The sequence below is a fragment of the Simochromis diagramma genome, unplaced genomic scaffold, assembly GCF_900408965.1.
Source record: "Simochromis diagramma unplaced genomic scaffold, fSimDia1.1 OVJJ01000802.1, whole genome shotgun sequence".
NCBI lineage: Eukaryota > Metazoa > Chordata > Actinopteri > Cichliformes > Cichlidae > Simochromis > Simochromis diagramma.
In genome coordinates, this window is record NW_024387492.1 from 24589732 (window position 1) to 24606961 (window position 17230).

Genomic DNA, 17230 nt, shown 5'->3' on the forward strand with positions numbered 1-17230 from the left:
GTGATACTCCTTAACTATAATTTATCCAAGTTAACTTCAGTTAACCATTCAGACAGTTCTTTTGCAATGAAAAACATAAACACCCATGCTGCCGGTAGGTTTCCTCAGTGCCAGCTGTTAACATTATAGCTGCTTATGCAGTAACCATGGTAACCACGGACTCTGAGCGGCTGGATCGACGGAGGTCAGACAACAATTTTACATATATGATCTTAAAACAGGACACAGCCACTATACGTGCTGGCCTCATATCAAATGTGAAGGCAGACTGAGTCTATGTTTGACGTTTTTTATATCTAATCTTCCTTTTCAAACATTTAAACAGCAGCGAGTCTGCAGCTGAGGGAATACAAACTCAAATTGTCGGAACAGGTTTGCTCGTTTCTTGGATTCATTTGGTGATTTATTAAATGTATAACTGTTATTCTAATCTGCTGCTGAGTCTCTTACACTTTTCTTTATGCTGTATATTTTCACGTCTCTGGAATAGTTGGCAGTTAGATAGTCAGCTGGGAAACTCTGTGTTAACTCATGGAGCTGAGGATATCGTGGATATGCTGACCTCGCTGCGTGGTGTACAGGGCCGTTTACCCTCATGATTAATATTCACAATAAAAATATTAGCCAAACATCATGAAGTCTGTATGTGTTTCATAGTGTCGAACAACCTTTGTACAGTTAAAGCCAGCAGTTACTACATGACGGAAACACCAACGTTATCTCTTTTATGCGTTTATACACAGGTCACGCTGATTACTGAACAAAAACCCAAAGATCAGATGTTAAACAGATTTATTTGCTCTCTCTCCTCCTTAAACATGTTTTTAATGTTAGTTATAATTCAGAATTGGTGACTGAAACACGTAGGACACATAAGAACATCAGGAAATAAAACACCGATAAATATAACCTCAGTAAAAGGAGTCAGCGGGGGTTACTACAGCTGTGTACCGGGGCCTGCGCTTTGTCGGTGGGATTGCTTGCGAGGCGAGCGGGTCTATCCCACGCTTTGCCGTGAGACTGGGCAGACATCTCCGAAATCATCGAAGCACTTTTGCAAAGAGGCTGTATCTTGACAAACCGACCAGACACATAAAGATTAAACCACTACATTCTCGGCTAAAAAAATATTAAAACGGTATTTGGTGACACACAAACAGGGTTTTTCAAAGTTCAGTTCTGTTAGCTTCCACATGCCGGTTGTTGTGTGTGCTAGAAACAATGGCCACCAGGCCAAAGCAATGGTTTTGACTCGATCAGCGTTAACCCCGCCCCCTGAGTTTGATGGGTGAGGCTGACAGATAAAATTGCACTTTACACCACCACCATTACTGCCTATAATTTGAAATGCATTCTGGGATACCTGGCTTCCCCAAGTCCACACAAGCAATCGATTATCTAGGATCGACCTGTCTTGACTTACTTTGCACAGCAACCAATCAAATGTTAGAGAAGCTGCAGTGGCAACCCCGCCCACTTAGTTTGATGGGTGAGGCTGACAGATAAAATTATTTCAAAGTGAGACATGAAGGGGTCAATAGTGCCATAATGAATTAAATAAATAAATCGGTAAATAATTAATTAAAACTGTCAATAATTATTTAAATGTGTTATTAATTAATTAAAACAGTCAATAATTAATTTAATGTGTCATTAATAAATTAAATATGTCAATAATTAATTAAATGTGTCATAAATATTTATTTAATTAATTATTTCTCATTTTAATTAATTATTTAATGGTCTATTTAATTAATTCATTATGTCAGTCCTGGCGTTCCCTACAAACTATAGGATCAATGACATTCTTTTGTTCCTGTTGACTTGCCCAGCCTGTTGAACGGTGGGGGAGGCTATAGTGTTTTATTATGAGACATCCTATGTGAGGGTTCTGTTTTCTTGTTTAGTAAGCTTCCTGCTTTTATGACCCTTTTGTGGGCAGGAGGTCACACAAATGCACCCCCAAACACAAACACACACACTCACATGTATACACACGCACACATTCTCGCACATGCATATACACACACACATACACACACGTGCTTACACGTGTACACATAGTACCTTATCTTTTAGAACCATAGGGGGGGTTTAGGGTGGTGCTTGTGTGTACTGTAACTGTTTGTGTGTAACAGAATAAAAGGCAGAGAGCGCACGTTTGGAGAAAATACAATCCTGACCCAGGTGACCCCTGACCCTTGACCTCTGTGGTTCTCCTGAACAACTAGCTAAATAGGGTGCTTACCGCACTGTGTCGGAGCTCAGGTGTGCAGCAGGAGACCCTCCACACCCCCTCCAGGTTCTGAGCTGGGTTCAGGGGAAGGGGCGTTACTGTGGCGAACCCTTTAGCTCCGCCCCCACCGAGGTAGGTGCTCTGCACTATGCTCGATCTCCACGGGGCTCCTCCCTCCTGCTGCTGCTCCTCGTGCTTCCACCTCTGCTGCTTCACTGGCAGCTCGTTGCAGACCCAGCTGCTCTCTGAGATTGGGGCAGTGCTGGGAGTGGCAGGGCGTGGTGCCATCTCCCTGCTGATGCCCAGAGCCCGCTGCAGAGCGAGTTGCCTCAGTTGCTGGAAGGAGGCACCGCATACATCACAGTGGGCTTCGATAGAAGTATGGCGAACACGGCGAGGCAACTGGAGACGCTGGAGCTTATTAAAGAGGAAGGAGGCATAGGCCAGGTCCTGGAAGAGGTGAAGAGAGAGAGGACAGTCATGTGGAAGGTTGGACAAAATAACAGGAACACCAAAATCCAGTTACTGACACAGCTGAGGACCATGAAGAATTAAAGCTGGCAGAAATAATCTCGAAATAAGTTCGTTAGCTCACTGCTGGTACAGCTGGACGACAACATGAATCAACAACCAAAAACTGTCAGAGCAGCAAGCTTGGAAAACCTACACACACACACACACACACACGTCCGGTATTCATATCTTGTGGGGACATCTAATTGACATTTTGCTTTTCCCTAACCGCTTACCCTAAACCAGTCTTTCTCAAAGAGTGGTACGGCACACAGGCTGTCTCTGGTGCTATGCGGAAAATCTCAATTTTTTTTAAAGATTAAATAATATACTATTGTGGAGGTATGCAAAGACGACACGAGAGTTCCCGAGGCTTTTCCGGGAGGCGGAGTCAACCAGAAAACGTGTCACTGAGCGTGAGTCCTCTATAAAGAGTAGCCCTTCCTTATCGCCAGCGGTCGTGGCCGCTACGGAGCGCTGGCGGGAGAATTGGTAGGGCCGCGGGAGATGCCGCCAGTGAATCGGAACTATCGCCTTGATGCCAAAGCTCCCGGTAGCCAGGAGAATGCGATCCGCTTCTTCTGCAAGTGAGTGGTAATCCTTCGCAGCCAGCAGCAGGTAGTTGGGGAGGCCAGCTCGCATTGGCACCTATCGTAGGAAGACGTGAGTGAAGAGGAATCCGCCGTCATCTGTTCCTAGCAAGGACAGCGTGCCCTCCATAAGCTTGAGTGCGGTACCATCACCCAGGCCAGAGAGAGAGAGGAGTTTGTCGGCCACTCTGCATCAGAGAGAGAGTAGCGCCACAGCAGCAGCGCCTTGAGAGCGGTGTATTTCCCTTGGGTGGGGGGATCCCGGAGGAGGGTCATCACACGGCGGGTGGACAGCGGATCCAGCAAGGCCACCACATGATGGTATTTTGTGTCGTCGGCTGAAATGCCACGAAGAGCAAACTGAGTTTCAACGTGCACGAACCATGAAGTAGGGTCGTGATGCCAAAAATCCGGCAGCTTAACCGCCACAGCAAAAATTAAAATGTACCATAAATGAAGACAGAAAACTAAACAGCAGTGGTGTCTGTAGGGTTACCGATGTTGGGCTAGCTGGTATATAATGATGTGCTATGTGGTGGCTAGTGACACAGCTATGTTAGCATAATATAAACACAGTGAAGCTGGAGGATGAACGCTAACTTTTTTTCCACTCAGTGAGGGTTCCCGATGGTTAGGAACAAATGTCAGGAGAACAACTGCAATATAATGTACTGCAATATAATAATACTGCTGAGCTGTAGTTACATCGTAAGGTTTTAAAAACTGAGCTTGAAAATGAATAGTGATGATAAAAACTGAAAAAGGCCGTCGGTTATCACTGACTGTTTTAGGGGCTTGTTCAGATTAAATAGCATTAAAACATGTTAAAAACACAACATCCTTGTTTGGGCCCGCAACTAGGTTTCATCAGGTCATCACTCCAAGATTCCACCTGTTGCAAATGTTTTAATGCAGTACAGTTGTTATTATTATTACATGTCACATCCTGTTTATGACAGTTAAAATAAGTAACATTCATATAAAAAAAAAAATTGTCTCGTGTAAACTGTATGTGGTGTTAAATAGGCCTATTCTACTGTACTTTAATGTTGGTCATAAGGGTCGTACTTCAAGAGCCATATATTTTAAGAGGTTGTACTCATTGTGAAAAGTTTGAGAACCACTGTCCTAAACCTAACCATAATCTAACTGTAACCCTGACACTAAAACCAGAAGTCTCAAAAGAGTCTCAAAAATGTCTTCAAACTTGTGGGGATGGGGATTTAGGTCCCCATAAGTGTGTAGTATAGTAAACTTCCAATTTTTGGTCCCCACGAAGATACGAATACATGCTCATATGCACACACATGCACACTCTCACACACACAGACAAACACACACTCACTCACACACACACATACACAGCTGTCAGCCTCAGATTTACAGTTGGTGTGTCAGGGTATGACCTCCCGTTGACTCGAGTCACTGATCATCAATGGAGGTTGGCGCCCTGCATGATTGGAATAACTTCACATGACCAATCAGACAGCTGCAGCCCAACAGCCCGAGCTGAAGAGCTTCACCCCAAAATCAAACGTGCACGTTTCCTCGGCCCTGCAGCCGTTTGTCCTGCTGGCTGCTGCGGCAAGCTCCATGTAGGAGTTGAACTGTGTTCATGTTCACGTGAAGAAATTTCTCTCTTTGTCCCAAATAAAGAGCCTCTCTCTGGAGTCACTTTCAGAAACCAGCTGCTCCGACACAAACAAATCTCTCTGACAGTCTCTCTGACCTCTGACCTCTCCCATCTGCTGCTGCAGAGCAGCTGGCAGGATTTCAGTTAAAAAAAACCTCATCAACAAGAACAACTTCTGAACTTTTACAGCCTAATACGAGCCATGAGATAGAGGAAGTAACAGAGAAGGCTGACAGATGGAGAGAGCCAGATGAGGTAAAATGGGGAAAAATATGAAATTAACATTTCTCATCAAAAAGCAACTTCCTAAAATGATTAAAAAGATCATCCAGTTAGAAGCTTTCACGTAATGTGACCATGTCCAGGAGATGCACAGCTCAAGGTGAACAAGATCATTGCAAACAGACACCGAGCAGAACCTCATGAACCCACCTGACTAAAACACGCACAGCAGGAGCTGTAGGTGGAGCTTCAATCATGACATCATCACTGAACTCATCTGGAGCTCAAACTCTTTGTAACGTCAAACTATCAAACCTTTTCTACCTGCTGACACCTTACCGCTCATCACACACACGAAAAGCCGACACACTTGCAAACAGACTGACAGACCAATCCCAGTTCCCTGGACAAGCTGACCCTGGTTCCCTGGACCAGCTGACCCCGGTTCCCTGGATAGTCCAGGTCGTGCAGTCTGATCCCGAAGCTACTTCCACGCTGAGTGCAGTCTCAGTTTGAGAGCAGCTGGCGCCTCTCTTTAAATCTCTTTTTATTCACACACATGACAGAGGGCTGTCCCACGAGCTGGGACCCTGCATCTGCAGCTGGCCCTGTGCTGATGTCACTTCCTTTTCTCACTGTGGTCAGTCACAGCTGTGGCTGCATGCTCACAAAGGATATCAACGTTTTAAATATGATGCATGAAATCCATTCAAGAGTAATACCTGCTCTGAAGCTGAGGTGGAGGTGTTGGAAGTGGTGTTGGAGGTGGAGGTGTTGAAGGTGTTGGAATTGAGAAGATGTGCTGAGGTGAGCTCACTCAAAGTGTTTCAGGGTGTTATATTATTGACCACCAGGACCGCTGTGTAGCTCCTCAGGAGGGCCCTTTACTATCCGAGCATGCTCCTCACACTCACTTTAATCACATGATTCATAGTTGTTATTAATCTCTGGTTCAACAAACTCAAAGTTTTCCAGATGCGCTGCCTTCGGCAAGTATTATGAGTATCACTTCCCAGACCGCCTTCAAAACGAGGACATCCGACGGAGATGTGACAACCAACCACCAATCGAGGGGCAAATTCAAGAAGAAGAATCTCTGGTTCTCTTCCACAGCATGTCTTTTATGCTGTCTTCCTTCTCTCACCCCAACCGGTCACAGCAGATAGCCGCCCCTCCCTGAGTGATTTTGGTCTTACTGAGTGAAACATGAAGTCTGTATGTTCTGGATTATTCAGGGCATGCTCACTTTGGCTAACTACCTGTCAGTCACAAGTCATCAGCCAATGAGAGCGCTGGCTCACAACTGGATCCACCCCTCATGGATATTGCAACATCCATCTTTGATATACAGTCTGTGGTTTAAAGTTTATCTAAAGACAGAGTGAAGCTGCCCCTGACCTTCTCTAAATCTCTGCAGCGCTCTTCCCCAGCACAAGGCTACACTCCTGCTTCTCTGTGACAGAGTGAAAACGTTTTAGATGGAACAGGTCACCTACTGATCGGAAGGTTGGTGGTTCCATCCCTGGCCCCTCCAGTCTGCATGTCAAGTATCCTTGGGCAAGATACTAAACCCCAAGTTGCTCTCCGATGCATCCATCGTGGGTATGAATGTGTGTGTGAATGTTGTTAGAAAAGCACTCAGTTTAGAGTCAGTGCTTTGGGGGAAGAGTACTTTGAGTATTCCGGGAGAGTAGAAAAGCGCTAAATAAGAATCAGTTCATTTACCATTTACCATGAAGCTCATGTCAGAGCTGGTTCTGCCACACCTACATACTGTATTGACATCTGTGATTTTCACAGACAGAGGTCAGAGGAAAAGATCCTGACGAAGAAGAAGAGATTGTGTGGTTGTAGCTGCCAACAGTCTGAATGCTGAAGAGTCAGCGTCTCTCCAGTGGCACACATTCTCTTAGAGAAAACAGATTTTCCTCCTCCAAGAATTAGAGCACATTAATCAGTGCTCTAATTCTCCCGCGAGGCCGTGAGAGAGTTTTCAGAGCTAATGGCTCTTTTGAGCGTGTTTAAAGGCAGGAGCTGAACTCGCCTCCCTCGCCGCTAATTAACTCATTAATCATCAGTGTGGCGGCAGAGGAGTGCTTCCTCGCCGAGATTCACGGGGACCCTGCAGGCGCGTGCTTCAAAACAGTCCTGGCTGTAGCTGTCGGAGATTGGTGAAGCAACCTGCAGCAATGCCGCAGCATCAACAATGCTCTGCTTGTGTTGTTGTTGTTGGTGGTGTTGGTGATGTGTACCGCTGGCAGCGGGAGAGCTGCAGCTGTTGAATGTACTGTTACAGCAAGTACAAGTGATTATTGTAATCACTTGTACTTGCCTGGGGCTCGGTCAATCTGGCACAGCTGGCTGCCGGCGGAGCTCACGGGCACGTCACTGCAACCCCCCCCCCCGGCTTCTGCTTCACAGCTGCTGAGTGACCCTTCATCTGGGACTCTCCTCAGCTCTTTCTGGGATAGTGACGCGGCCAACCCTCCGTTGGTCTTCCTTGGTCTCTTGTGTTCTGAGGGCCTCTGGATGTCTGGAGTCTTGATCTCCTCCATACCTGCTTCATGCCCTGGTGGACGGGGCTGTGGCTCCCCACACCCTCTAGCAGATCATTACATGAAGGAACCTTTTAAATACAAGCGTGCTCATGCTCACAGGTGTACACACGGGTGCTCACACACACAAACTACACCCTTTTTGGCTCCTACCTCAAAGCACACTGTGCGCTGTTGATCTTACGTGCTGCACAATAATGTTTAATATTTAGTATTTACTGTTATATTCCCATAGATCATCGTGATGTTGTTTATTATATTGCTCTCTTTTTCTTCTGCTTGTTTTCTTTTTTTTCTTTCTCAACAGGTGATCCAGGTGATTGATATATGTATTTTTTGTCTGCTTATTTTGTTGGTTTTTGTTTTTTGCCCTTTATCACCGTCCCTCTTCTCCGCTGTTATTCTTTCCCTCTTTCTTTCTCCCCTTTCTTTTCCCCAGTCAAGTCTGTCCCGTATTTAGCAAGTGAAAATAAAATAAAATAAACAATAAAAGGTGAATCAAATAGACCATTACGGCAAGGCTGGGATGGTCCATTTGGTAAAGTAAATCCGTTGGGCATCTTTCTTTGCCTTTAGACAATAATTCTGATGGCAAAAGAACCAAACGGGACAGCCAAAAAAAAAATTAAATAAATAAATAAATATAAATAATATTTAAACCACTTTATCACCAAAGTCACGTGACAACGCAATATCTAAGCACAAGAGGGGGGAGGGGGAGCAAAGTGTGCCTGCTCTGTGCTGACACAGCAGCGGTGAGTCTGGCGACCTGGCTGTTTCATCTTTGCCGAAAGCACAACATTGCAAACAAGAGCGGAACTTAAAGTAAAGAATCGATCTCACCAGGCTAGTATCAATCTCATACTTATGCCGACTTGGTATTGGTATACAATTGATATTTGGATTGATCTGCCCACCACTAATCAGCAGTGCTAAAAACAGTTTGTCTTTATTACAGTCAGATTTTGCACTTGTCTGATTCATTAGAATTTAATTTTTATTTGTTACATTTTTATTTTGTTGCAAGTTAATGACATTTTTTGACAGAAATTCAAATGCTTATCAGAATCAGAATCAGAATCAGAATACTTTATTAATCCCTGGGGGAAATTATTTTTTGTTACAGTGCTCCATTTTAAACCAACATTAAGACAAGACAGACAATACACTAACTAAGAATAGTACAATATATACATATATACACATACATACTTCACTCATAAATAAATAGTTGGAAAAGAAACATGTGTAGTTGTAGCAGCAAACAGTGTGTTAAGTGGATGCGTTGTACAGGGAGATGGCCACAGGCAGGAATGATTTCCTGTGTCGTTCAGTGGTGCTTTTCGGTAATCTCAGTCTCTCACTGAACGTGCTCCTGTGACTGACCAGCATGTCATGGAGTGGGTGGGAGGTGTTATCCAACATTGTCTTTATCTTGGACAGCATCCGCCTCTCCGACACCACCTTGAGGGTGTCAAGCTCCATCCCCACAACATTACTGGCCTTACGGATTAGTTTATTAAGTCTGTTGGCATCTGCGACCCTCAGCCTGCTCCCCCAGCATGCAACAGCATAGAGGATCGCACTGGCCACAACAGACTCATAGAAAATCCTCAGCATTTTCTGGCATATGTTGAAGGACCTCAGTCGCCTCAAAAAATAGAGACGACTCTGGCCCTTCCTGTAAAGTGCTGTGGTGTTTTTAGCCCAGTCCAGTTTATTGTCAATGTGTACTCCAAGGTATTTATAGTCCTCCACGATGTCAACACTGACCCCCTGGATTGAAACAGGGGTCAAGTGTTTCCTGGTCTTCCTGAAGTCCACGATCAGTTCCTTGGTCTTTGCCACGTTGAGCTGCAGATGATTCTGCTCACACCACGTGACAAAGGAGTCGACCACTGCCCGGTACTCTGTCTCATCATCCCTGCTGATGCATCCAACCACCGCAGAGTCATCAGAAAACTTCTGAAGATGGCAGGTCTCTGTGCAGTGGCTGAAGTCTGTGGTGTAGAGGGTGAAGAGGAAGGGGGAGAGGACAGTCCCCTGTGGTGCCCCTGTGTTGCTGATCACCTTGTCAGACACACACTGTGGGAGACGTACATATTGTGGTCTTCCTGTCAGGTAATCAACAATCCAGAACACCAGAGAAGCATCCACCTGCATCGCTGCTAACTTATCACCCAGGAGGGTCGGCCTGATGGTGTTGAAAGCACTGGAAAAGTCAAAAAACATGACCCTCACAGTGCTCGCCGGCTGGTCCAGATGGGTGTAGACACGATTGAGCAGGTAGATGATGGCGTCCTCAGTTCCGAGACGAGGCTGATAAGCGAACTGAAGGGGATCCAGATGTGGTCTTACAATGGGTCGCAGCTGGTCCAGGATGAGCCTTTCCAGGGTCTTCATGATGTGGGAGGTCAGTGCCACGGGCCTGTAATCCTGGGGGCCACTGGGACGTGGCGTCTTTGGTACAGGGACGATCAACAAACATGAATTTTACTGCTCATCTGTAACCAGCAATTAGCTGGACAGTGATAGCCTTCCTTTGAGCTTTGAGTTATTTATTGTGATTGGTCAGTTAAAGGGACATTTGATCTCAGCTATGCTTTTTAAAAACAATAAGAGTTGTCCTCTGTGGTTTGTGTGACAGTGTGCAGAAGATTTCTTTTGTCAACATTCATGCTTTAAGAAATATTTCAGCTTTTCTTCCCAAGCAATCAGAGAGACGTCAAATTATCAACCTTCACTCAGGAAAAGATCAATGTGAGCCCAACCTGCTTTTTGCCTTTCAGTAGACACACACACACTGATCTGTTAATTAAGAGTAGCTGGCAAATTAATCAGAGACTGCGACACATGACTGAGTTCTTCACCAAGAGAAATGAAAACTGACAGTGAGTGAAATGATATGGGGGCGGGGCCACACAGAGGGCGCCGTGGATCAGTGTTCACACAGAATGTTTTCAGGATTTAAGGATGAGCTGAAACGATCCTGAAACTGAAGCCAGAGAAGTTTCAAGAGCTAGAAACATGTAAACATAGAAACATGTGAAAATAGAAATGTAAAAACAGAAACGTGAACACAGAAACACAGGAAAATAGAAACATGTGAACACAGAAAAACGTGAAAATAGAAACACATGAACACAGAAACACCTGAAAATAGAAACACGTGAACACAGAAACACCTGAAAATAGAAACACGTGAACACAGTAACACGTGAAAACAGAAACATGTGAACACAGAAACTGTCATGGTCCTGAGGCTGTGGACTCAATAGTTTTGGTTTTTATTATTATCTTATGTTTCAGGTTAATTCTTGTTAGGATTTCCTTGTTATTAGGTTTGGATTCTGTTTTGTATTTTGAGCTCCTTTTGTTCTGTGTCTCTGTGTCTCTGTGCCTCCCCTGGTCCCACGTCTCTGTGTTCCCTCCCTGTTGCCATGTCTGATGTCATGTGTTAAGCTCGTGTCTGTGCATACCTGTTGTATTTCCTGTTTTACTTTGATAGTCCCTGTCATTGATAGTCCCCAGCTGTGTTTCCCTCTTGTCTCCCATTCCCTGATTGCTCCTGTGTGTATATAAGCCCTGTGTTTTATTCTGCTTCTTACTGGTCATCTTGTGTTCCTCCCAGTATGTTTTCCTGTGAGTTATGGTTTCAGATTTGTTGGTTAGATTGTCCCCGTTTAGGTTTGTTCTTAGTTTCCGTCCATCCCATCTCTGCTCTGTCTGTATTATCACCTCATGTAAATAAAGCCCACTCTTTGCATCATTAGTGCCTGCGATTGGGTCCTTTCCCCTTCAACCCTACACGACTGCCACCGCAGCTGTGACAGAAACATGTGACCATAGAAACACATTAAAATGGAAACGTGTGACCATAGAAACAAGTGAACACAGAAATATGTGAAAATAGGCACACGTGACCATAGAAACGTGAAAATAGAAACACATGAACACAGAAACACGTAAAAATATAAACATGTGACCATAGAAACATGTAAAAATAGAAACACGTGACCATAGAAACGTGAAAATAGAAACATGGGACCACGGAAACGGGAAACGGGAAAATAGAAACACGTCACTATAGAAGCAGAGTTTTATTCTCTCCCGCTCTGCTCTTCTCACGACAGGAAATAAAGTTGAGTAAAGCCTTTAACTCGTAAGACCTGATCTCTTTAATGGCATACATTTTTAATTTCTCTTTGCTATTTGGGCTGATTGGGACCTGATTAATTTAAAAACAAAGAATTATCTTTTGGATGTAGGAGATGTTCCTTCCCTGCTAACCTCAACTAAACCTCTGACAGGATGTTCGCAGGGCTACGATGTGACTGTGTATGAATGGATATGAATGTAAATTTGTGCATCTCCAGTCTTTTCCAAAAGTAGAAAAGGAGAAACCTCAGCTGCTCTGAAATCTGTCTGTTCGTTCACAGCCTCAAAGAAGAACCTTAGATGTTTGATTGAAGGTCACATATGTTGCATGTTTTCTGTGAGGTTGAAGATGTTCCTGTTACAGCTGGTGGGGTGAAGGATGGAGTCGATGAGCGGGTCCTGCAGAGAGCATCATCATGGTAAATGGGCTGGTTCTTATATAGCACTACTCTACTCTTTCTGAGCACTCAAAGCGCTGTACACAACTTGTACATTTACCCATTCACACAAGCTTCTAAGTAACATTCACACTCCAATGGATGCATCGGAGAGCAATTTGGGGTTAGTCAAGGATAACATGACTTGCATGCCAAATGCCAAGGATATTTAGCATGCAGACTGGGGAAGCCAGGGGTCGAACCACCAACCTTCCGATCAGTAGATGACCTGCTCTACCACCTGAGCTACAACCACCCCATCAGTCTCAGTCCGTGACGGCCTGCATTAGCAGCTCAGCGTGGACTCCATTTGTTGTCTCTAACAGATCTGGGGCTTCCCTCTCAGGAGGTGGAGCTTCATCTGCCCTCCATCACACAGTCATTTATCTCAGCAGGCCTCCTCGGGGTCTCAGACTCTGAAAGAAATGGTCTTGTAGTCCGCATTTCAGAGCATTATGTTTCAGTGTCTGTGTCCCTGCAGTCAGACAGCAGGGTGGAGCTTTCACTGACTCTGATGCTTATTTGGAGCTCCTCAGGCTGAGGATCAAACTTTGAGAAGACGCTCAGACTCCACATCAGAGCTGCCGGCTGCTTTTATGTGCAACACACAAACAGCCTAGATGTTTCTCTTTAAGCCATTCTTTCATGCTCTGAAAATGATGTGCAGCAGTGCCCCCTGGTGTGTGCATACAGGAGTCCACAGTGTATTTGCCTATGAAACCAGCTGCTAATTAATCAAACCTATAACCCTAATCATAGAAATTATTATCAGCTTGTACGCTCTGAGCATCAAAAACAGAACACTATGCGGAGAATCAATTAAGTAAACTGGGTTTATATATTTAATGATGGAAGAACTTCATTAAATTACTATCCTGCTCACATGACCCGTTTGAAAACATTAAATTGGGTTTTTAAAGTCTGAAGACCCGAGCTCAGAGTTTATTCTCCTCAAAACCTGCAAAATCCCCGTCATCAGCATGAAGTGAGATATGTGCTGTGGTGATGATCAGGATAATATTGGGCCTGAATGCACAGGCAGAAGTGACGCTCAGCACTTCCTGTCGGGCTCTTGAGGTCAGGCTTATAAAGCTGCTGCTGACACAGCACATCCTCAGGGCTTTTACTGGAGCGAGACCTTTAGCAGTAGTGCATACCATAATCAAACAGGATTCAGGATTAAAGCAAATGTGAAAACTTGTAGAAAATTAGTTCCAGCGCAGATTTACGTGAAATCAGAGAAGAAACTGATAAAATTGTTTTTGCTTGCTCTAAATAAAATACCCATCACCATGCACGAGCTAAATCAGTCTGACACCAGGAGACGTTTCCGGGTCCAAACAGACAAACCAGTCAGATCCTTTTAGCTCTCACACAATGATCAGTTTATTCTAAATATCAGAGATGTTTGGCGGGCGGGTGAAATCAGGGCAGATGATGACGTACTGCTAACTAATGAGCTCCGGATAGGCTAACAGGAAGACATTAACAGGAATATGGAGGTTGAGGGTTAGATGGTTCACATTGAGGGTCCCTGATGGGCAGGAAGAAGACACAAACGATACACCGAAGTCCAGCAGAGAGAATGTCTGAGGTGATCCATCCGCAGCACAAGGTCAGCCATAAGTCTGCTGCTGATCCTCATGTCCACACTGAGAAGGATTCTTCGGATATTTAGTGATCGGGACACCATGAGTCCCACGGCTGCAGTTACATTGTACTTCCTTTAAACTTGGAGCTAGAACGACCGCAGATGCGTTTCTGTTCAATGAAAGAGACAAAGAGACGAGAGGCTTGTCCAGTGCTGGAGATGCTCGGACCGGAAACACTTTAATCCGTCGGACTGTCAGTGAACAAGGCTGTTCTAATTCAGCTAACACAAACTGGCGGTCAGTGCTCATTTTAAGGATTTCAGTATTTACAAGTAATAATTTACAATTTTTCCTTCCATACATGATCTAAATACTTCCTGCATACCAGGAGAAAATTATTTTCTCTGGATGTAATATATACTTAAAATACACATAACAACGAGATGGAGGGGAAAAAGAGATTAAAGAGGCGAGTGAAGAAACACAAGTGATTCAGACTTTGTGATGTTATTGTGTTCAGCAGAGCGAGCAGCGACTCGGTGACCAGAGAGATCATCAGAATAATCACAGCTACCCACTCTGCAGAGCGAGCGAGAGCGAAGAGCAAAGCTCGCTTGGCCCAACGGAGACGTGAGCCACTCTGATGTTCATGCATTGATATAAAAAAAAAAACTGACAAAGGAGTTCAGTGTCAAACATTCACCAGGACAGGAAGTGGACCTCCAAATCTCCCAATCAAAGTTCATAGCAAATACAGAAACATGAACTTCATCAAACTACATGAGCAAAGGAAACGATGAGAAGTCTGAGTGGACGGCGTTATCAGAGACCGCAGGCCTGCCTGCATAGACATACACTCAAATACTGACAACAAACTGAAAACAACTACAGAACAGGTGAGTGCAGTGGTCACACACGGGTTAGAGTCCCTGTGAATTTTGGAGCCTGGAGCCAGCCTCCTTTTAATGGGAACGTTTTTCCAAACATCAATAAAACCACAAACTGTAGCATGTGGAACATACAGGATGTATATGACGTATCTGTGAGTGCCACAGAGTTTAACGTTTATTCATGGGAGCCTGTGGTCACGCCTCAAAGGCGGCTGTGGCTCGGCAGGCGCTGTTATTCGCCCTCGCCACAGGCCTAAAGAGACATTCAGAAACTACATCAGTGATGTCCTTGCACTGGTGCCGGGTTTCGTGTTTCCGACACACATGTGTGCATATGTGTTTCTGACCTTCAGCGCTGCGGTGTCGGCCAGAGCAGCAGCCTGTCGGTTCAGCTGGGACGCCATGATGTGGCAGCGCTGGCACAGTCTCTGTAGCTCCTCCTCCTCAGGCTCGCCATAGCAGCTCAGCTCGCCAGCCGACAGCGAGCCTTCGGGATTGGGCCGAGATGCGCAGCTCCTCCTCAACTCCTCCTCTTCGTCCTCTCCTGCAGAATGAAGGCGTTTCCTGCAACAGGTGGAGCCCAAAGGAAGAGGCGTGTCCCCCTCCACCATCTGCATACAGGTGTGCATATATACATTTAATGTGGAGTGTGTAGAACAGGGCATGCATTCAGAGACACAGAAGTATAAGGGCATAAATACTGAGCACATGTGACAGAAAGGGAGCAATAGACTGTTGATCACTCATACCAGTAGAAACCGTCTCTACTTTCAGCTCTAACTTTTGTCTTGTCTGTTGGTCTCGGGTTTTCTAATTTCAATAGAAAATGTCTTTAATCCAAACTGACCAGGTAAGCTGTGCGTGAACAGCATTCCACTGAGAACCCAGGAGTGTGGATACCTGAAGAACAGAAGGAACCAAACCCTCGGCGTGCTCGAGTCATGTGGCATCCTCTGTTGAAACGAGTCGGGTTTTGGTCAGAGTAAAATGGATTGTTGTGATTGGTCAGGAGTCGGCTACAGCAGCACATATTTATTCTGTTGTTTATCAAAATATTTATTTTGATAATTAATTAAAACAAAAACAGGGCAATCAGGTTGTTTTCATCAAGCCAATCAGAGCGAGACATGAAAGCTGCTTCCTCTTCAAGATAAAAGTACAACAAAGCAAGTTTGACACATTTATACGTGAATTATACCATCCAGTCACTTCCGCTTATCCTTTTCAGGGTCGCGGGAGCCTATCCCAGCTGTCATAGGGCGAGAGGCAGGGTACACCCTGGGCAGGTCGCCAGTCTGTCGCAGGGCCAACACACAAGGACAGACAACCATTCGCACTCACATTCACTCGCACATTCACACCTAGTGACAATTTGGATCATCCAATTAACCTATCCCCACAAGCTGCATGTCTTTGGAGGGTAGGAGGAAGCAGGAGTACCCAGAGGGAACCCATGCAAACACGGGGAGAATATGCAAACTCCACACAGAAAGACCCCAGCCTGATGGTGGAATTGAACTCAGGACCTTCTTGCTGTGCGGCAACAGTGCTAACCACCGTGCCACCGTGCTGCCGTGTGAAATATACGTCGCCATAACCAGAACGCCATTTTAACCCTACGCCGTAACCTGACGTGCACCTTGGGAGAAAAGCAACTCCACACCGACATGTACCGAAAAGACTTGAGGATCAGTTTGGACTGAAGTTAGTCTGAATCAAGCTTTAGAAAAGAATGCACATTCAACAGTGAGCTCAGCGTAGACCTAGGACAGATGTTTGTGCTCATCTGTCTCACGTGTAGCAGGATCAGAGTGGTTTGCGTTGTGTGATACTCACCGTATATCTCCTGTAGTCCGGCCCGCATCCCCGAGCCATGTTCCAGTACTGTGAGTACATCTCTGCTTAACCAGTGCTCAGTTATGAACTCTCTGGCTTGATTTTCCTTCAGCGTCGGAGGAAATCTGTGCTTCCACTGCAGAATAAAGGGACGCTGGGTGAGCGCGGGCTGTGGGTGGAGAATGATGTTGCTGAAGCATGAACCTTCACACAGTGGGACAGGACAGGCTCTGACACGGGCTTACATAACGGCTCATCAGCACACTTCAGCTACATAATGCTGATGGTGCTCTAACACCACCCACAGGAGTTTAAAGTGGAGTGGAGGTCAGTGAGCGAGGAGCCGGTCCTGAGGTCTTTACACCAGGTCCAGGATTAACACCTCTGTCTCGACTCTGCAGGTGGGAATGCCTTCAGGTTCTTGTTCCTGGGTGGTGGGGGTGGGAGGAGCTGGAGACGACAGACAGGTTGGTGTAGCTGCTGTGAAGCTGTCACTGACTGAAAGCTGGTAGGGTGAATGTAAGTGGCGGTGAGCCTCCTTTGAAGGGTGCTGGTGCTCAGGTTTGAC

General features: G+C 45.4%; 1 protein-coding gene across 2 annotated transcripts in view; it reads right to left on the bottom strand.

Moving 5' to 3' along the window:
- The window catches only part of kif26aa (kinesin family member 26Aa), a 65768-nt gene extending 48754 nt beyond the window's left edge, over positions 1-17014 (bottom strand). For both annotated transcript variants that reach the window (XM_040018369.1, XM_040018370.1), the window contains exons 1-3: positions 16663-17014; positions 15174-15437; positions 2249-2686 (exon numbers count right to left, since the gene is read on the bottom strand). In XM_040018369.1, coding sequence (XP_039874303.1) covers positions 2249-2686; positions 15174-15437; positions 16663-16722 — 762 coding nt within the window. In that variant the 5' untranslated portion in view covers positions 16723-17014. The remainder of the gene's footprint in view (positions 1-2248; positions 2687-15173; positions 15438-16662) is intronic.
- Positions 17015-17230: the final 216 nt, after the last annotated feature.